At 43.2% G+C, this 22,178-nt stretch overlaps 1 protein-coding gene across 4 annotated transcripts in view; it reads left to right on the top strand.

Annotated features, from left to right (window-relative positions):
* Positions 1-22,178, top strand: part of DYM (dymeclin) — a 220,029-nt gene that overhangs the window by 186,308 nt on the left and 11,543 nt on the right. For all 4 annotated transcript variants that reach the window (XM_040579681.1, XM_040579683.1, XM_040579680.1 and 1 more), the window contains one exon: positions 1,612-1,725. In XM_040579681.1, the coding sequence (XP_040435615.1) occupies positions 1,612-1,725 (114 nt within the window). The remainder of the gene's footprint in view (positions 1-1,611; positions 1,726-22,178) is intronic.

Raw genomic sequence — 22,178 nt, 5'->3', positions numbered from 1 at the left:
TCTGTTGTTTAAAACAAAACAGAGCCAAGAAAAAAATCCAAAAAACCAACAACACCAAAACCCCACAACCACCCTATAAAGCAACTTCCAGCAACTGTCATCTGTCTCACTCACTTGATGCTTCAGTTTCTAGAGAAGATTGCTCCTCAGTCCAGCAAATCTACCTGCTCAAAACAAGGGATAGGGTTTCTGGGCTCACAAGAGAGGAACAACAAATCTGAATCTCACAGTAATCAAACCATCAGCTGTCTTTGTTTTATTAACAGCAGCTGAGCTGGGAGGCATAATTAGGGTAATGGTTTCTGGCTCCAGCTGTGTCTCACTCCAGAACAAAGAGAGCTTAGCAGAGATTTTGTAGTATAATACACTTTTCTCCCCTTCTGCTTGGGAGAATTAACAAAGATTACTCGATGTGCTGGAGGCTGTGATTCAGATACAAGTGGACATTAATGCTTTTCAGCAGAGAGTGTGTCTGAAGCCTATGAGATGTTGGGGAACCTACCAGCAGCGTGTGGGGTGAGCGAGAGCTGTGCATGGCTCCAGCCAAGCGGTGGCCAGGTGCTCACATGTAGACAGGCTCTACCAAGTGGCTCTGACCATCTTGGGGTACTTTCAGAGTCCTCTTAAGTAGGTGTTGAAGTTTTGCCCTGTACCCTTTCTGTGTTCTTTTCAGGTTTGGATCCCCTTCGTGACTGATGAGTTCCTCTGGCATAAGGGATGGGATTTGCAAAGTGTGCTCTTTTTGGATGAAAGGAGCTATAGAAATGGAGGTTTCCTGATGTCCCACATGGAGAGCTGTTGGTGGGATGTTTGCTTCTGGTGTGACCTACTGAGCTTGGAGAGGGATAAAAGTTAAAGCCTGACCTAACTGTGTTCTAGCTAACAAGGATCAGCTGGGTCACAGAAAAGGGGGTGAGGAGGGAGATATGGTGAAAATCAGCTTGGCCTTGCGAGGGAGATGTGGAGAGGATGATAGCATTGAGAGGGAATGTACAGGTCCTTGGCCCTGGAATCTGCGATGGGGAAAGGACACAGTGCACTTTTGGTTGTTTATCTGGGGAGAAGAGCTCTGTGGGCTTCCCCCTCCTCAACCCCCCCATCAGTTGCCTTGGCTTTGAATGCTACAAAACCCTCAGGAAGTCATGTAGACTCTTGTTTTTGTGTTGATATAGTAATAGTTGTCTTAAAGCTCAATGTCCAGGAGTCATTGAGACTGTAAGGATTTTACTTTGATGCTTGAAAATTAAATTTCTAGTGCAAACTATATAAAGTAGACTGGAAAGTCTCAAAAGTCCTGACGTGCAGAAGTACCAACAGATAGAAATATAAGCATATGTCAGTGCACAGTACTTGGAAACGAAAATTTATCAGTTTGGCTGTGTGTGTTAAATGTAAAATCGTCTATCTGTTAAAAGTGACTGCAGGAGGATACTGATAATTGTGCTAATTTGACATTAACAAAATCTCCCTGACTGCGACACAAGCAATAGCATGATTATTCTTTAAGAAGTACAGATACATTGATCCAAGGAAAGAAGATGACAGTTCTGTGTGTAAATTGATACAAAGATCTCTTCTATTTATTGATGTGCTCTTATTTTTTCATTCCAGGTGATCACCTTTTTCAGCTCCCGATTAGAGCAAGCTGGAGCTGAGCTGTCAGTGGAGCGAGTTCTGGAAATCATCAAGCAAGGAGCTGTTGCTTTGCCCAAAGACAGGCTAAGAGTAAGTGCTCAAGACCTTGTCAATTAAAGTGTACTGTTCCAATTAATTACATACATACCCTTTATATCTGTAACGTCAAAACATATTTCTCCTATCAATAGTGACTGGTAAGGGATTACATTGTGGATTGCGATAGGTAATGTTTTAATTTAAATACCTGACTTGTGCTAAATGTTTGGGTGAGTTTTCTGGAGTAGTTATTAAATTGAAGCATGTGGGGGAATTTAAATTTGCTGAGGCTGAGGTTGTCTTCATCCTGTCTCGAAGGTGCTGTCTCACCTCCCCATCCATTGTTTAGTTAAGCTGTAACCAAACTTTGATATTTTCTTTTTTGTTCACTACTTCTTTCTCTAGTGTTCTGCGCCTCCATCTGGGTCTATATAAAATGCTGCAAAGATAGATTTCTCAGGCTTTAGTTAAGAATTAACCAAACTAGTAAAAATCAGTTCAGGACCTGTAAGTCCGGTCAACATGATGACGAGCTTTCTGTATAATCCTGAGCAGACCCCTCTGTTCCCTTCTGAGAATCTCTCAAGTCTCATAAGGGATTTGCCAACTTGACAGGTTTTGTAAGTCTAAAATCCATTAATGACTGCGTGATGTTTAAATACTGCAATAATGAAATCTGTGTAACAAGGTAAGTAAATGGGAGTTATGTGTGTTTTCAAACATGCAACAAATTTTGCTTCTCCATTATGCTGAGTGTGTTTTAAATCCTGTCTGCTTTCTGCAGAACCATTTTTGCTCCTACTCCCATAGTAAGACAGCAAGAGTGTCTTTTCAAGACCCTTTTCTTCTGTGGCAGTTTTAGGAAAATACCATCTGATAAGGCACACAGAGTACACACGGTCATTGGTGACGGCTTTTTAATTTATTTATATCCTGGTAATTTTAAAACACCCAGTGGGAATTTTCTAGCTGGCTGCATATACTAGTATCTTTCCTGCAGTTCCCTGTGTCCCTGAGATGGCACGTATTTAGTTAGACCGAATTACTTCGGGAGAGATTGGCGAGTCCTGAGCTGTGGTCCAGGAATAGCCTAAGTAACACCAGAGGAGTTGTTGGATCCAAATCCGGCCCTTCAGGTTGTGTCCTTGCTACTCTGTGATGCTGTGAATACAGAGAAAGGCTGGACCTTTTGCTTTTTCTATGAGAATTTATTCTTACATGCAGATAATTAAAAGCTTGTACATTAAGAGGCTACAGCGATTCCTTCTTGACACAGAGCCATCGCTAAATAAATTTGCTGCTTGCAAAAAAAATGAAGGTTTTATCAGTTACATAGTGTGCCAGATTGTCTTACGTGTTGGGCCACAGTTTAAAGAAATGTTGTTTCTGGAGTGAAATCTCATCAAGTTGAAATTTTCTGCATTGATGATATACAACATTCAAAATGATGTGTTTATATTGCCAATTAACTCAACAGATCAAATTTTTTTGACGAGTGCCAAGCTCCTTAAGTCCTCACCAAGCAACTTTGGATGTTGGTGATGGTTCTAGTGCGACTTGGAGTTGCTTACCTTTCCTCTGAAGCTTGAGTTTGGGGGCAGTGTTACCAAGGGAACATAGTCTGGCACGTAATTCCTCTACGCTGCCCGCTCATACCTACTGGGCTTTTTCAAAATCCTTTTGCTGAGCAGCAGTTTCACCAGAGCAGGTTACTCCTGTGTGGAGAAAAGTTGGTGCCACTGACCTTGGTATCTGTAATGTCATGCATTAATTAGTAAATGCAAATAACGTCCTTTCTCTGCAGGCAGTAATGATGAGCAGCACGCAGCTCCCTCCTGTAGAAATGACCTTGAGTCTTGTGCCCTCTGTCCTTGTACCTCTCTCCTAGAAGTCTCGTGTAAATTCCCGGAGTCTTCCCACTTCAGCCTCTGAGGTTTTCAGGGGAAGCTATTCTAAACCTTGACAAAATTGTATTAAGATCAGACTAAAGATATAGTTACACAATAACTCTGGCAACTCTGAGGAATTTCAGCAGCTAAATAAAGGAGAAAGCTTTAATCCACATGTCTTTAATGACACTCTCTGGGCATGTCTGGATGGGTGGGAGCAGCCCTGCCCGCCGTCACTTTGCCTGCACAATAGGCTCCGTGTGGCTGCTCCATCGCTAAGCTCACAGCTGCAAGCTGGAAGCTGTCTGGTGCCTAGACCGACTCGATTTGCCTGCTGAAGGGACATTTTGCTAACACATGCTGGCTCGGGCACAGCCAATTCAGAGAAGTGGCTTGTGTCTGGCCAGCTTGGGCAATGTCTGAAGGAGTTATGGGTCTTTTGCATCTGGGTTGACGTGACCTACATGTAATTACAACATGCAGAGCTGTGGAGTTTAATCCTGAGAATTTATAGATCGGCTTTGCAGTTAATTGCTAATTATTTTTTGAGCCATCCTTGCATTTTGCTGTAACATACTGAAGTGCTCTGAAGTACAAGAGACTCTGCAGAGATACTAGTCCTACCTCCTAGAAATCGCTGTCTTCAGCTGAAGTGCTCTGAGGGAGGCGAGTGAAACACAAAGAGGATATGATTTGGAAAAGTGAGGACTGAAGCAGCGCTTTTACTCACTTGCTTCCCCGTAGCTCAAACAATGTTGGTGTGGTTTTTTTCTTATGTATAAATACCTAATTTATGCACAGATAAATATAGTGAATGTTTCAAGTTGCTTATCTTGGCCTTTGTCGAGGAAGTGAGCATTCAAGAGGCGTTAGGTGTATTCAGATCTTGAGTCTGGTGCTTAGACCATAGTTCAAACATGAATAAACATCAACTGAAAATAACAGCACTTAAAGCCACCATCCCAATCTGCATAATGGAGCTTATCAGTTTTGTAGCACACCCTGGGCTCCTTTTCACTGTGGGAAGCAACATGGGGTGCACAGTGAGCATGTGTCTTAGCAGTAGGTCATGTGTGTGTGTGTATACATACATAAAAATACATATTTGTGTGTGTGTGTGTCTGTGTTAGGAAAGTTACCCTCCGTTTTCTTAGCAAATAATTATTGGGAAATGGGATATCTAACTCGTATTTTCTTTTTATTCCCAGAGCAATCTGACTGGAGACAATATAATTAACATTATTTTAAGCGTATGCTTTTTAGCCGTGTACTGTGGAAGGCTGGGAAAGTCCAAGCTGAGTAATTGGCCTTTTAGAAGACTTCTGCATAGACAGAGAGATAAAGGGCAGGTGCTGAAATCAAGAGCTGGTTATTTCTCCTTCGGTCTGTGGGAGAAGATAAATGAAGTTCATACGCCCGGGATGGAGGCAGAAGCCACGGCATGGAGATAGAGCTGTCTCCTTCGCAGACAAGCAGCCCACAATCCAGGCTCCCTGTTTTATTGCAGGAGCTTATTAAAGGCAATTTAGAGATCATAGTGATAGGTGAAAATTGGCTTCATTCTTTTTTTTAATTTTTTTAAAGTTCTCAGGCTGCCTTTCTTCCTTTTGGTGAACTATCTGTACTTTCAGGTTTAGGAGTGTGAGAGAAGTAGGACTGTGTCTGGAGTCTGAGAGTTATCTCAGGATTTCAAGGAGAGTTAGCCAGCAGATAACTGCTCTTTTACAGTAAGTGGGAAAACTTGTTTTGAATGCCAGCTAGTGATTGGGAGCTGATATTTAGGTTCACGGAGTGATCACACTTGGGAGGCCACATTTAATGCTTTATAAAAGAAAGGGTCCCATTAGCTAAGCCACTTAAGGCAGAGGTTTCATTTTCATGAACATACTCGGAGCTGCTTTTATTTTTCACCTGTTCCTTTCCTCCCTGTGTCAATGAGTATTTAGTTGTGTGTTCATGTGCTCTGCAGATGTGCCATTATGCCATCAACTTGCACCTTTTTGGTATGGTGCAAAATTTAATATTTATTAAAGTGCATTCGAGTTTGACGGGCATTAAAATTTCACAGAATATGTAAAAGGAGCAGAGGTAAAAGCCTTCAGTCTCTTGACAGAACAAGTTTCACTTTAGGTGTTAAAAGCACTTCTCATAGGTTTCCCCTTCTACTAATGATGTACTTTCAACTCCTTCAACTTCCATTTCTTGAAAGCCCTAATCACCGAGGCACCAGAGCACTGGGGAAAAGAGTAAATTGTCCTCAGAGTGATGGTAGATACCACCTGGCAGCCGGACCAGGACAGCTTTGTGTCCCTGGTCCATCACCCCGCTCCTGGGGAAGCAGTGCCAACACCAAAAGTTCAGCTACCAAAAATGTTACAAAAACGACATGGTTGTTGAGTGAGGTGACAGTGAATTCAACAGAGGACGTCAAGTGTAGGTACTTTCAACTCTGGGAAGAAGGTGTAGCCATAAAAGAAAGTGCACGTGAAGTCTGCAAAGCTGAGGGAATTGAAACAGTCTCTTGGTTTGGCTACTGAGCTCTCTCTGGAAAGGTTACCCTCTTTCTGCAGATGCTCCTCCTAGGGAGGAGACATCGTTCAACAGTGTGGTGGGGCAGGACACGGGCAGCGCTCACACAGCACCCAAGATTGTGAAGGAAACTGATGGCATTTTAGATGTATGCACCCTACCTAACGTGACGTTGATCCCAAGAGACCATCCATTGCCTCGTCTTCCATTACAACTGCTCCTGATGATGGTGGGGTTTTTTTCCCAGAGTACTGATGTCCTTAGTCCCAAGTGGTTGTTATTTGGCTATGGCAAGATGCTGGCTTCAGAATCCAGACCAGTGGTGTTTAATGATCTAAATTAAACCTTGGGGCAGATCTGTAACTCTTAAGCTATGTACAGCTTTCTTGCATTTGTTCTGCTGCTGTAGCAGTACCTCACTGCTGTGGTTTTAGGTAGAAGACTGCACAAATTAACTCTGTATGTCACTGTAAAGATGTAGAGGCAGAGGAATTATAGAGACCAGCAACTCCTTTACAGGGCTTTAGGGCATAGCACTAAGCAAGAGACAGAAAATGCCCTTAAAAAATAAATTACTCAAATTCTTCCTGATAGTTATGTTTTTCTGGCTGAAGGGTCAAAGATCTTCCTATAGTGGAAGCTGGCTGTGTCTAATACATCCTTAGGTCTGACGCTAGGCAGGCATCTATAATGCAGACTTCCTTTCGCTGCCTCTCAGCTGCTGTTAACCCTTAACCTGAAGAAGATCGGATTAGTAAGAGAAGTGTAAGAAACTTTTAAACAAAGTGCTTTTTGGGCCGTTCCAAAAGGCCAAACATATGCTAAGAATAGTAGTATTTATGGATTGTGTATTTCCTTCTGACAATTTATACCCTCAATTAAGATGTCAAACTTGCCTGCTTCCGTGAGCTGACCTGTAAGTGATGAACAATAATTCACTTTTCTTTTGAAGGCATTTGCTTCAGAGGTCAGATTCTCATAAACCTCAGGTAGAGAAGAATATACTCCCTATCCCTTGAGAAATATGATTTTCGGTAATCAAAATTCCAGGAAAAATGATCTTGTAAGTTTTGATGGGCTTTGTGGTCAGAAAATAACTTATCATCATGAAGCTGTGAGCGGGCGGTCAAAGACATGTCTGCACTCAGCTGACTCTGGCTAATCTTAAAATGGAATTATAAACCTGCCTGTCTGTCTGAACCAGGGCAAACCCTTCTGCAGGTGCTCTTCTATTAATATAAGCCCAGTTCCTTAAATTCTGAGACTGAGTTGAAACTAAATTGAATGACACTATTTTATATTATGTCCAAGCAGGAGCTTATATCGTTTAAGTCTATTTAATTAAACGGTGCAAACTTGTGTGTAGGCAAGATCTAAAGTATGTGAAAAATATTACAGAAAAACTGTGACTGTTACAGTGCTTAAAGTTAGAACTTGCTGACATACTGCATCATATGGGAACTCTTGACTGTGCATTTCAAAAACTTACAGAAAGAAAAATAATGCAGCAGTCAGGCTCTTAACTCAGTCGCCGCAGAAGGGAACCAGAACTTTGGGGCTGTAGCAGAAATAGATCAGAAATAATTGCTGTGGTCACTTTTAAACATTAATATGATAATCCACAGAAATGCATCCTTAGTAGGAGGTAGACTTGAGTAGCTAGTTAGACTATATAGCATGATGACAAAAAACTTCTGCTTGTATGCCTGGTTACTTTATTTTTTAAGGCTGAGGAAGCCAAGGGCCAAAGTAAATCAGCTTTGGCATCTGCAGATTCAAAGTCTTTGGAATTTGGTGACTCCTTTTGTTCCGTGGATAAAAGTGCATTTCAGCAGTCTTTGGAGAGTCTTGTTTGCAGCTACCTATAATGCAAATATAGTTGTTGAGTTGGATTGAATGCTAACGACACTTCATTTTCAGAAGCATCGTTCAGTTAAGATAGAAGAAATCACTTAACTTAGAAGCTTTAGGGGAAGTGGAGTAAGTTTTACTGTAGTCCTTTGAAATGCAGTTTGCCTTGAAACTTGCAAGCCATGGAGCTTCATATTGCGGGACTCAAGACATTTGAAATGTTGGCATAGTCTGGTAGTGTTGGTGAGTCACTCACAAAGCGTATTTATTTACTTTTCAAAGTTTGCTTTAATATTTTTAAGTAAAATACCAACTAGAACTCCTCATACAGTTACCATTCCAGTAAGTGTTTGCATGGATTTTGACTGTCATACATGTCAAGATTTGGGTTTCTTTGGTGTGGTGTAAGACAAGTCCTTTTGCACATAAGGTCTTGGTTACAAATGAGTATAGTATCTGCTTGGATATTGCCAGGTCTAACAGCGGTGGTGTGTACCATGGCATCCACAACTTCGCTTTGGTACTCCCCAGGAGAGTTAGCGAACACTGTAAGTGATACCATATTTATTTGTTACTCTCAAGACTGTTTGAAAAGGGGATGTGCTCTCCACCTTTCCCCAGTTGTCTTCTGAATGTGAAAATTACACAGTATCACATTCTTTAAATTATGTTTTTAGAATTCTGGGGAGGGGGAAGGGACCAAAAAAGACACCCCCCACACCCCTCAAGTGGCTCCAGGAAACTTAATGTTTCTAACGTGAATGCTCCTGAGAACCCAAACAAGTTAGGTTTGCTTTTACATAGCAGCTGTCAGTCAATTTTGGAATGAAAAACAGCTTTTTCACTTTGGTTTACTTCATTGGTTATAAATTCTTCCATGGGGGTGGAGAAAAATAAACTAACTTTTGGCATTGTTGACTAGAACAAGAAAAAAAACTATTTTATTTTGCTTGTCTGCCTGGCACACAGTTAAAAACATATTAATGCTTTTCTGACACCTCCCTATTGAAGAGTAATATAAAAATCATTGCAGCATCAGCATAGGAAAATATGCATTACCAAACTCTTGAATCTGTGATCTTTAGACTGTTTCTTATGTAATGTCAGTTTCTTACTATAAAGGAGCCAAAATCCCTTTGAGCAGAAAATAATAATCATGCTTTCAACTTAGAGGGAGCACTGTGTGAAGCTTTTCTTCACAGATCAAGAATAAATGGGAGAACTTCAACCTTGTTTTCTTCCTAGTTACTGAAACATTGCTATATCCTAACACTTCCAGAGATCCATTGGAAAAATCCTGCTTTCACTGGGGAGTTTTGTGGTTGGCTATAACAGTCCTAAGGTTTTCAAGCCATAGCTTCGTGCTTATGAGATGCACCAGGCGTGATGTAAGCAGGACACGGGGCAGGCGCCTAGGACTTTGCATCTACCGTGGTGGTGAGGATGTGGCTCATAGTGGCTGGTGTTAATTAGGAGGAAAGATGGACTATGCGTCACTTTCCTCTGTCCTCTCCCTTATTTCCCTGGCTGCTCTTTTCATAGAATTGTGGAATCATTTCGGTTGGAAAAGACCTTTGAGATCACCAAGCCCAACCGCTAACCCGCACTGCCAAGGCCACCGCTAACCATGGCCCCCAGCGCCACACCTACAGGTGTTATAAATCCCCCCCGGGCGGGTGCCGCCAGCCCCCCGGGCAGCCTGTGCCAGCCTCGGCCACCCTTTCCGTGAGGGGATTTTCCCTCATTCCCAGCCCAACCCTCCCCCGGCACAAGGTGAGGCCGTTCCCTCTCGTCCTGTCGCCTGTTCCCTGGGAGAAGAGCCCGACCCCCCTGGCTCCAGCCCCTCTCAGGGGGTTGCAGGGAGCCAGAAGGTCTCCCCTCAGCCCCCCCTCTCCAGGCTGACCCCCCAGCTCCCCCAGCCCCTTCCCCAGCCCCCTGCCCGGCTCTGGACACGCTCCAGCCCCTCAGGCTCTGTCTGGGAGCGAGGGGCCCAGAGCCCACCGCGCCATTCCAGGGGCGGCCTCCCCAGTGCCGAGGGCAGGGGGACGGGCACTGCCCTGCTCCCGCTGGCCACAGCACTGCTGGCACCAGCCAGGATGCTGCTGGCCTCCTGGGCCACCTGGGCACACGGGGGGCTCATGCCCAGCCGGCTGCCGACCAGCCCCCCCAGGCCCTTTCCCCCCAGGCAGTTCCCAGCCCCCTGCCCAAGCCTGCAGCGCTGCGGGGGGCTGGTGTGACCCACGGGCAGGGCCCGGCACTGAGCCTGGTTGACCCTCACACAACTGGGCTTTTTTAGGAGTCACATTGATTGCTCAGAAAACTGAGAAGGTGTTTCTTGGCTTTGTCCCTCCTGTGTGCTTTTAAGGACAGCATAGGACTGGGTTTTTGCATTGCATCACTGTAGATGTAAGGAGACCAGCCCCATCGCCTGTGTCTGCAGTAGTTCCGAGGGCTACCGAGCAAGGCTGTCCTTGCCTTTCCAGGGCAGTCATGCCCACGATGGTCAGCAGTCAGGTAAGGATCTTACGGCATGAGATCTTTGTGTTTCTTCCTGTGCAGTGGGCAAGCAGAGCAGCAGAGATGAGTCTGTGAGCTTCAGCCAACTCGGTTGAAGTGGAGAGAAGCAGCTGAAGGAGCACAGAGTCAGAGGCAGAGCACTATTTAACTGCTGAACGATCAGCTTGAAGGAACTGGGAGTGAGTCTTGGCTACCCACACGAAATCCACTCAGCTTTTGCAAGCTCTTGTGTTGAAATTGTTTCCCTCCTATAGTGTTTCTTGCTCACTGTGCAATGATGCGCGTGGAGTCATTGCAGTATTTGGTAAATGCATAGCAGTAGCCCAAAAAGTATCAAGGATACTTTCAAAGGCAGCAGTATCGTGAGTATCACAATGCTTTGAAAGAGTAGCTGGTTCTTTTCGTATCCCATTTGGGTATTCTCACTGTTTTACTCATTTGAGGCCTAAAGTGTGCATTAAATAACATGAGTAAAGTCATGGAAGGAGTAGTGGGGATGGGGCTCATAATGTTTGTTTGCTCAAAATGTAGACCTTGGTGTGTCTGGAGTCGTGTTCTGCAATTCCTCCAAGGCCATGTACCTTGTTTGCAATCCTGCAGAGATAGTTAACATAGAGAACTGTCTTTTTTTTAAAATATATTATTAGCTTGTATTTGTCACAGTCTTTGAGCAGAAGGTGTCAAAGGTCCCAGCAAATCGGTGAGTAGTGATGTTGTGGTAAAGGGCAGACTGAGTTAAGCGAGCAGCATTTTCCTTGGGAGCAAGAAAAGAATTTGTCCCAGGCGTTCCAAAGAACTAGAAAGTGCAGTAAAACTGATTTCAGACGCTTTGGTTTAGAACAAACATAATATTTCTTTAGCTTCCCTAACTTCTGTTTTAGAAATTTTGTTTTTCAGTGAAATGATGTTCTGCTTCCCAGTAAACTCTAGAACCAACAGTACTTTCTCCCCGTCACAGAGACATCTGGCTGTGCTGGGGTAGCTAATCAATTGCAGACGTTGTTGCTATTATAAGCCTGCAAGCCACTTGAAAAGTTACCCAGGATTTTGGTAATGAAGGGCCTGAAGTTATTATTTAAGCTATTTTTTTTTCCTTTTATCTTCCCTTCAGGGGTCATCAGACTGCAATTTTTTTTTTTACAAGCTCAAACTTTAGACTTTTAAAAGTTCACATCTCTGTGTGTCAGGCTACTTGAATTTCCTGTAAAAATGTTGGAGTTGTGAATCAATTTGTAGTAATATAAAAGCAAACAGTCAGGTTAAGTCTATATGAAGAGGTGGTATTTAGATAGATGAGAAAGTCACAGCTGAGCTGGTGTTGAGGCACTTGTGTCATTTTGCAATTAGATCTGATATTTACTGTTAACATTCAGTAGGACTATCGGTTACATTTATGAGGATAACTTTTCAAAAAATCAATTTATAGTTTAAAACTGAGAATAGTTGAGAACAGAGCGATGTTCAGCTTTCCACGTGACGCAGCCTATAGCTCCTATTGAAAACGCATCCTTCACAGTCTCACTGATGCCAAAATCTATCCAATAACAAATGATTTATCCTTCTGTATTTGGCTTTTTCCTGTTGGAAGGGCGGAGGGGAGATTCTAAACTCCAGAATACCAAGTCACTCCTAGCTCTTGGCTTTAAAACACATAAACAACGCAGACCATTACAAGTTACATCCCAACGCCTGTTTTATACAACCATGTGTTTTCAGCCCAGTTGCTTAAAGTCTAACGCAAGACGTGTGCTGGAGCTGGTTTATTTTTTCAGGGGATCCCGTGCCTTGATGAAGCACTATCACGTTGCGCCGCAGCTCCAGCTCGAAATGGAGTCTGGCAGCGCCGGCGTTTGGATGGTGCCGTTTGGCTGGGCGGTGATAAGCAAAGAGACAGTCTGGCTCCTTCCAGGAGCCTCTCGGTCATGTCTGAGCTCTCGACAGTTCCCAAAGCCTCTGGCTGACTTTCCCCTGTGGACCGTTCATTTATCAGGAAATGAAATTGGTTACAGGATTTCGCACGTTGCCAAACCTCACTGACGAAATCAGGTTCGTTCCTGCTTTCAGAAGTAGGAAGAATGCATTAACTCTTTGTGCTTGGTACTTGGTTTTATTGCTTTTGCTGAAAAAAAGCCAGGTTCCTTCTGACTTTTAAAGGCTTCTGGCAATTGCTGACACACTTTCACGCTATATGAATGTACTACCGATGCAGCCAACTTGATAGTTTCGCCTCTTACATTTGTTCCTTTGCATCACTGTTGCCATTGTCTTTATAAATATTATTTTAGGAGAGTAGAATTATTTAATGTGAGGTTAAGATTTATTAAAAAGATAAACAGTGCTTTGTTGTTTACAGGGAGGTTTTTTAAAGCAGGTTATATAATTTCTAGAAGCTTAACCAGCATTGAGTAGAAATACAGCTTTAATTATGCAGCTAGGATGACAACAAAACAGCCCAAGTGCAAAAAGGATGCAGTTGTTTCTGAACATATTGCATCTAGTTAGAAACGCGGTTGTCTTACGGCAGTGCAGCCACTGCCTGTTTTTAGATGCTATGTGAATGTCCTGATCTTTCAGTATATGTCAAGTTTTCAGCAAACTTCAAAAACCAAATGGACTTTTCCAAATCCACATGCATATTCTTTTGAAACTCGCCAAACTTCAGGCTGCTCTGAAGTTTGTAGGGTAGCGCTGTTTGGCAGTCACTTCGACGTGGGCAAAGTCACAGTGGGGTGGATGGCAGTGAGAAAGAAAAGCCATTTTAGTTTTATCAATTTATTGATATTGATAGGTACTCTTAGTGGTTTTACATTTATGCAGTGGTCAACATCAGTATCTTAAGACCCTATAATTTTTGTCCCTAAGCAGCTGAGCTAACTGCTGCCATTCTCCTGTTGTGTTTGTGTGTTTAAGAGGGGACAGAGCAATGATTGTTAGAAAGTTATCCACTGATGGGTGCAGATGGCTGTTCCTATGTCACTTGAATCATTCCAGTTTGTGCAATGTCGTGTTGCAGTGGGAGCATTTCTGTTGTAACACAGCAGTATGTTTTAATGCAATCAATAGTTTTAACCTCCTGTGTATGAAATTAATAAGCCCAGAGGTAAAGCGCAGTGCACATATGGTGATTATTATGTCTGGAAGTGGTTGCTGCATTAATTGATAGCAGTAGCAAGTAATACAGCCTTACTTAATTTCGTTGCTTTTTATATGAAGATCCTGTAAACAGGATTTTTGCACTCGATTATATCAGAGCTCTTTCTCCTTTTTATTAAGAATGGATCACTGTGAAAATATTTAGAGTGTTCTTAGCTCATTTGACTTTGTTAGAATTTTGAATCCTTTGTCTGTAAACCAAAAGTTGCTGAAAATGGCTTGTCCACAACCTGTGAAAGCGCCATGTAAGTCTCATCTAAGCACTCGCTGAGACTGCCTTGGTGTCGCAGGGTCAGCACATGGCCGATGCCAGCGAGGGTCCCCGTTCGCAGCCTGCAGCCTGCAAGGCTAAGCCATTGCAGAAGATAAGTAGGTGACTTGGCTTTATGGCTGGCGTAATTGAGAATCATAAAAGTCAGATGCTTTCAAAGCTGTGTCTATAGCTGAAGTTAACTTAAAAATATTACAAATTTAGCAGTCCTTGCTTTTAAAAACCCTGTGGTTTAGTAGCACAAGTATGATTTTCCTTTAAAAACCCAGACACTTTAAGATAGCGTACCATGTATGCTACTGACAGTCTCAGAATATTGGTCCTTTCCATTCTGGACCAGGGAAGCCAGAATACTGCTGAGGGCTGTGTGCGCCTGGAGATCCCTCATGTCTATCAACGAGAAACTACTAATGGTCAAGGCCAATGTGGTACTGATGCTCAAATCCACACATGCTTTTTGTGTTGAAAAATCAGTGAAACTGTTGTGGTCCCGGAAGGACCATTGCTATGATCAGGGGAAGCTCCAAACAGTTTAATCCGGTTTCTTTCTTCAAGGCTTGCATAAGATCATCATTTTCTTTAATACTTTACTTACAAGATAAATGACTAGCTGAAAATAGGCTAACTTGAAGTTAATAGGTAACAGCTGAATTGTATAAATGCAAATGTGATGTAGGAAACCTTACGTGTAGGGTTTTCAGAAGCACTGGTGAGGCTTTTGTTTGCCCCAGGGTTCTGGGTTTTTAAATCCAACATTTAATGTATTTTCATGATCTCCTTTACATCCTACTTGTAATTCAATCACAGTTCTCTAGGAAAGATGCATCCTATTCAGATGTGGGTCTTTGCTTATCTTACTGGAATCCAGAGGAGCAGAGTTCATCCAGAGATGAAGGAACACACAGCAAGAGCTGGGTATTGCACAACACGACAAGGTAGCTTGGGAGGGTGGTGCCTTGGGTGAGTGACTTGAGTAACAGTGATTCCGCAGTTCAGGAATGAGGTGCATTGGCCAAGATGAAGGGTGGGCTAGCACAGGACACTCCTATTCCCAAGCTGTTGTCTACATGGAGACTAATATTTATATGGAGGCTTAACGTCTGTCCCCTCCACCCCTGAAAACTCTTCCAGTTACCTTCTGGAAGCTTCATTCTGGATTCAGTCACTTCATTCCAGTGTAATTGCTTTCTTCACAAAGCTGAACAATTATACTGGAATGAAATTACCTTATTCTGGAGTCACCATAGCTACTTCAGAAGAGCTATTCAATAATGTTGTTCTGCAGGTCAGCCTTCCACAGGAGCCTGGAAGTGTTGTGGTTATCTAAAACCAGTTTTGAGAAAAAACTGAAATGTTCAGGTGACAAGGTCCTGCCTACCCAGCCAGGAGAAATGCACTAGGTAATAATAACAATTTAATTGTAGAAATGCAAATGGAATAATATATTAATACAATAATACATATTGTTAGTGATTCTGAGATAATTTTTCAAACGAAGAAAAATGTAAAAGGGAAAACAAACCCTTCTTAGGAGCAGGGTGATCGGCAGGGTGAGAGTTTTGCTGTTCCCCCGTATTTCTCTCCTGTGGCTGTCTTTGCTTTGCAGTCACTTGGGTTTAGACCCTTCACTGCTACACAGAACTGTAACTGCAGTTATAGCCCCGTACCCAGCTGAGCTGATTAATGTCTCAGCCTTTGCCTGTGGCAGCTTGTGGATTGTAATTAACTGCTTCCCCTTAAGACAACAGATGAGAGTTCATGCAGTTACATGCAGAGACTTCAGAAGATGGAATAGTGTCCTATAACAACAGTTATTACTGGGTTTTTTTTCCTTTCTGACCCAGAATTAGGTCATCAGGAAACTATCGATGTTGTAAAGTTAAGTATTCCTTTGAACCTGAAGAGAAGCAGAGCTGGGGTCTGAGCAGAACAGGAGAAGGTGGGAGGTTGGTTATCAGAATTTTCAAATGCATCACATGGCCGGGTAATAAAAAAGTTGTTTATCCATGTTTGTGATTAAAGTTCATAACAAGAAAAAAAAGGGGTGAAAGAGCTGTTGGACATGCAGCCTGGGAAAGAGCAGCACTGATAGGAGCATAGAATTGGCCATTCAGCACTTGCAAAGGGTTTAGTTAGCATCCTTTCGCCCCTGGTGATAAAAACTAGGGAGTAGGAGGGAAGGTATAATGAATGATAACGAAGAAGCAGCAGCGGTACTCTTGTGGAGGCTGGTTACCTCTTCACTAACAGTTGACATTTGCCTTTTCTCCTGAAGTAGAGCATCAGATACAAAATTGTTGTTGTGTGAAAATACACAGGTATCTAAATATGACTCTTTAAGAAATAAATATGTAATTCTTCAGGCATCCTGTAGGGAGCAGAAAAATATTTCTGTACGGGACGCAAGGGATGTCCATTGCAATCATCTCCTCCTGGTTGTGCCCTGCTGGTGACCCAGTCGGCATGCAAGGGACCCTTCAGCATCTCCATGTCTGGCAAAGGATGCCCCAACCAGTTCTTACCCGGGAGGAGGCTGTTCTGCAGCGATGAGCAGGAACCATCGCTGTTAGGAATATTGTTTTGGAGGAGAAAAAAGTGGTAAGTGGTGGCATTTTCCTACTGTCACCCAGGATGAGGAATGTTTTCCTTCCTGCTGCTCTCCAGATGGCAGAGCATCCTTGTGCAAGGCATTGCTGGTGGTGATAAATGGGGGGCCTGATGGTAGGTGCTCTGCAAACTTTGTGGAGGGGAAGGGTCAGGAGTTGACATACAAACTCCAGTCACTAAAAAGGAGCGTAGGTTGCCAAAAGAGATCAATCACATATTTCTTTATGCACAGCTGAAGTCTGGTCTTGGCCTTTCATTGCACTGTGAAATATCCAACAAGACTGGAAGTGAGTGTAGCAGCAGAATCAGATTTTCCCATGTGAGCTCTTGAGACGCTGCATTGTCTGTCAGTGCATCTACTTTGATTTAGCTGTGCAATTTTAAAGTAAAGAAATATTTGCTAAATTTGATTTTTTTCAGTGGCACATAGAAAGGGTCATTCCCTTTATAGGAAGGAAGGGCACGTGGAGAGACACTGAGCAGAAAGATACGAACTTTACACAGATTCTAACACAAACCGATCTATCTTTGTGTATCTGGTTGTTTGTCACTAGCTGCATTAAATTGGTTAATTTCATTGGTTTAAGGAAGCTTCTCCAAGAAGGACATAGAAAATATAAGGCAGAAAGTAAGTGCTGGAGAAATGAGTGGATGGGAAAGCAGCGTGAGACTTTCCAAGTCGCTCCCCATAGTAACAGATCTCTGACACTGGTAAACAACATTTTGCGCGTGTATGCTTCTCAAAGCTACTTCCATTCTGCTAACCGCTCGCCTGCCACATATTTTGAACTCTGTTAACCTTCAAGGATGTTCCCATTTTTTTTGAAAGAGAGCACAGAGGAGCTTCCCTGCCCCGAACTGCGGAGCTTTGCTGGCTTCGCAGCAGCTTGGCAGGATTCCAGCGCTCATGAGCAGCCCATAACTCCCTGTCCAGTGCATCTTACGGGAGGGCTCCGAGCCAGAGCCCATCCCCTATTAACTTCGGAGCTATACATTTGCTTAAGCTAAATAACATTTCCCAAGTTTCCCTCCTCCTTCTCCATACCCTAGAAAGCCACCCTACACTTTTATTACGTTTTTTGCTGTGACTAAATCTGCTTCACATGTGTTGTGCAGCCTTCCCTTACTTGCATATGTTGTGAGTCTAATGAAAAGTCCAGTGCCAAATGCGCTGCATGTGCATGACGTGTTGTTTCCAAATATCTTGCAACTTTGGTCAAAGCAAAGTAAAATTACACTGAAGTGCTCTGATTTATTTTTTTTTTCTTTTCCTCCTCAGTTGAGAGCTATTTCCAACCCATGTGTTTATTTTCGACTGCAAACGTTCAGTATAGGCAGGGTAGCTGAGAAGGAAAATGAGTTGCATTTAAATTTAATTTATTACTTTGATTAAAAAAAAAAACAAACACGTTTTTGTTGCTCATTCCATTAAAAAAAAATAACCTCTTTTTAAAAAAAAAAACATATAAATTAATCTGGCCAAGGTCAACAATTTTATCCCAGAAGGTGCCAGATTAGGCGAATTATGAACAACTGAATACAAGATAGAGGGAGAAAAAAATAATGTAACCAACTTCAATTATACCGGTCCAATTGCTCTCCCACTTTTAAGGTTTAGCTGTCTTTTCTGAATTAGTCTTTTAAATTAAGTTTCCATAACATGTGGCAGATTGAGAAAAACAGTCCTCAGAAGATTTCTGCCCTGGTTGACAGATGAACTAGATAATGGAGTATAATCTTTTCCATTTTCATGATTTGACACATTTTCACTTCTGTGTGTATGTTTAAATCAAGGAATCAAAATAAATTTGAGTACAGAATATAAATCCCAGACAAAATTACAGCTTTCATTGCAGCGTTGGGTTAAATGTAAACAGCATGAATGTTACAGATATCTTTTAATTAAATGCATAAATCAGAGAAATGTCTTGAGTGTTTACAGCAACTACACCAAGAAGTGAGAATGAGGAAGAAATGTACTTTGTCAGCTGATGGCTGCCTCAACTGCATTCCCATACCAAGTTTAATTTTGTCACAACCTTTGGTACAAGTTGCAGTGCTGCTCTCCAGTTGATTTACAGGCTGTTTGTTCCTGCTTAGGATGATTAGCGATGTAGACGGCTTTTTCCTGGCCAAGCAGGGGATTTCTCACGTATATCGGCATCTCTGCTGAGGACTCTGCTGGTAGGATTTAGGGGGCAGCATGCCATTCCTGTAGCTCTATTTGTTTTGTAGTATCAGATGATGGCGTTGAATCTTGAATCCATATGGATTGAGGGTGGGTTTACGGTTCCTAAGGTTATAATGCTCAACTCACAATCTGTTGAGCTTGCAAACAAGGTCTGATTTTTCTTGGCCATGTTCTCATGTTGACTCCTTACCCTAACAAACCCTACTACACTCTTTTCTGCTCAGCTTCTCTCCTTGCACTTAGTGATCGTACTGGCACTCCAAGTAGGTGCTAAGTGTTTCCAGCCAACATGGGCTCTTAGAGCACAGAGGATGAGGAAAGATGGGGGGTTCTGCAGGACATACGTTGCATTTAGTCCTTGCATACCCGCTAGATGATTTACACTAGTTTTTTGTCACAAAAGATGTTTAAACTATGGGGAGGGTAATCAGCCTGTGGCTCGTGAGTGGAGTTTGGCTTGAGGACAGACAGTAAAGCAGTAGGGTGAGAATGCTGCAGCAGCCTCCAGAAGCTCCAGGAGGAAGATTTCACTTCCTTTGCTGCAGAGTGTTAGGTATCAAAAATCTCAGCAAGAATTGTTTTTAGAGCTAGCAAAGAAAAGCCTTCTATCAGCTCACTGAAGGAAGGTCTGCTAGGTGGTGTGACCGACTGGTAGCTCCAAAATAGAGCAGGGGGGGTTGTATCTATGGGGTGGGAGAGGAGCACAGCCCTTTCACTTAGGTCTTGTCCTTAACATGAAACCCATGAGGTTCAAGCGGTGCCTGCAGCTCTGAGCTCAGAGTCAGGCAGCAAAATTCTTTGTGTTTATCTGCCCCATCAGGTTTTGCCAAACTCTGTCATCCTCTACTAAGACCAGCAAAGACTGATTGTTGTCACCAGGGTAAAACAATCTTGGCCTGAATGCACAGGGAGGAAGGGGGCAGATATGGTTGATAACAACGGGACATAACAGCATTTATGAATAAATGACTTTTAAAATTCCTGACCCTGAGGTGGGGAGTTCTAGAGAGCTGCTTGATTCGCAGCCTGAAGACAGTCTTTAGCAGAGTAGGAGGTTGTAATACAGTTAAGGTCAGTGAAGGCAAACAAATCGGGAAATACTGCATCTAAAGCATATTAAACCAGAAAACACGGGTAGTTTTCATGCATTATTGAAAGAGCAGCTCACTTGAGGCCCTTTTTCAGATTGAGGTGATTGTTTGTGCTAGAAAAAAAGCAGTTTCGCTATAGGAGAGTGTTACTTTTTAAACTGGTGGACTTTCTGGATGCAGTCAGCTTCTGACTGCCTGTACTTAGCCAGTCAGGGAGATGCAGTTGGCTAGCTTCAAAGCTTCTAAAGATTCCTTCACTGGGAAGGATTCCTTGTCCTACTCATTAATAGCTATCCCTTTCTCCCTCCGACACACCACTTGCCTCCATCATTGATAAAGGCTTGTTTCCAGTAGCTAGTTTGAACATGCTATCCCAGCCTTCATGTTCTTTGTGAATGGACTGGAATACAGACTGGAATGAACAACCTAAAAATCCATTTATGAAAAGGCACCATGGTTATATATTGAGGTCAACTTAAACCCCTCTGGCTTGGGTCTGTCTTCAGAGAACTCTCAGTGTTAGGGCAAATAAATGAAAAAAACCCAAACTGTGAAATCCACATCACAAAATAAAGAGCATAAACGTCCGCATTTGGCATCGATTCCTTGGCTTGCGGTCCCAGCAGAGATAAGGCAGCAGTCTGGCACCGTGTGCTACGGCTGGAGAGGTTTTACTGTCATTTCATGTTTCGCTCCTCAAGACAAATAAATTGGATTTCCTGCATGGAGCGGGGCAGCGCTGCTCATCTCACGGCACGATTTGTCTGTTTGCTGAGGCTTGAAATACTTAAGAAGGGAGTATGTCCATCGGGGTGTACATTTTCCAGTTCGGGGAAATTAGGGAGCCAAAGGTCTGCAGACTCAATAGGGGTGTTAGTCAGCGTGTCCTGAACCTCGGGCAGATAAGGGTCCACTTCCTAGGCTGCCCTGATCTGAGAGTTGACAGTTGGTGACAGCGAGTCTGTCTCTGTTCTTAAGTCATTGTTATCATTTTTTCTAATATTTACAGGCCTGGCTCCCTCAGATTAAAAAGTACAAAACCAAAAGGAGGTCTTCCTCCATGGGCGCTCGGGGGGGGACGGGGGGGGGCGGGAGGATGTTTGGGCTTGGCATGCCGCCCCGCCGCCGTGCTGGGTGGGAGGGACCGGAGGAGGATGTCGGCGTGGGCTTTGTCTTTGTGGCTTCTGTTATGTAAAAGTCAAACCTTGTAAAACCAGCCGCGAGGAGACGTGTTGTAAATGTTAGCCTCCGCGAGGCAAATGGAAGGTGTTAAACCCAGCGGGGAGATGGGTCTTGTTTCCCTGGGTGATGTACAAAGCCAAAGTCTAGGCGGTGTTTTGGACCCCTGTACAGTGATAACGGAGAGGAGCTCGGTCCCAGTTGTCCAAAGGAATGTTCTTTTTGGCTTGGTGGGATGTTTTGGATGCTGCTGCAGCATTGCACCAATTTCCAGTGAAAGCATGTCTGGGACCTCGTCACTGGAAAAATATGCAAACTGAATCACTCTGCTCTTCTGCCACCTTTTGTGTTGGGGAAATATGTTCTACGCAACTAAATGAGAAAACAACTGTGACATGTAGTAACTCTGAATTTGGGGTGGAAGAAACAGGCAGGTGAAAACAGCATTTGGACCTCTTGGTCCTCCATCTCTGTACTTCAACTGGACAATCCCAAGTATCAGGGCAGCAGAGACGGCTCGTATAGGAAGTTTCCAAAAGGAAAAATCCTTTAACTATGAAATTAATGTGGTTTATGCTGTCAGCATAATTCAGTGCCTTCCCATCTCAGATCCTGAAGAGCAGGGAGAGATCAACACTAGAGACTTCGTAGGTGGTGACCAGCTCCACCAGCAAGCGTATGGTAGGACTGAGCCTGTGAAGATTGACAGGGAGACCTCTAGCTCCTTTCTCAGGGTGGAGGAGGAAAAATCTAACCTTGGGCGTGATAGTTCCTATGAAAAAGTAAGCAAAAGGTAATATTTACTAATTACTGGGCCAGAATTTGTACATTGTCCAGAAAGAGTTCCTGAGGCAGCAAGGCAGAGTGCTTGCTCCAGTGCCCTACCAAAATACAAAAACATGGGTTGTGTTCCTGAAGTGTAATGATTTCCTTCGTTGCCATGCATCGAGCAAACACCCTGTGCTTGTTCTGCGTTGCTGATTGCGTGGCACACACCATGGGGAGAGCTCTATTTGCACAACTTCTGGGTTTTTGGTGGCAGTAGGAGAAGTTGGGCAGCAGTGAGAGGTTTATCTGGGGTTTGGTTTAGGATGATGGGATGGTGCGTTAGCCTAGGTGGAGCAGTCGCCGGTGATGTTATCTGCAGCACTAAGCATTTGTACAATAAACAATATTCCTTGTGTTTTAGACTGGTCTGCTATCAAAATCAAAACAGCTGCTGTGAC

Source organism: Falco naumanni, chromosome Z, assembly GCF_017639655.2.
Source record: "Falco naumanni isolate bFalNau1 chromosome Z, bFalNau1.pat, whole genome shotgun sequence".
In the NCBI taxonomy this organism is placed as follows: Eukaryota; Metazoa; Chordata; class Aves; order Falconiformes; family Falconidae; genus Falco; species Falco naumanni.
The sequence above is the reverse complement of the archived record's forward strand: the minus strand, read 5'-3'. Positions and strand labels throughout refer to the sequence as shown.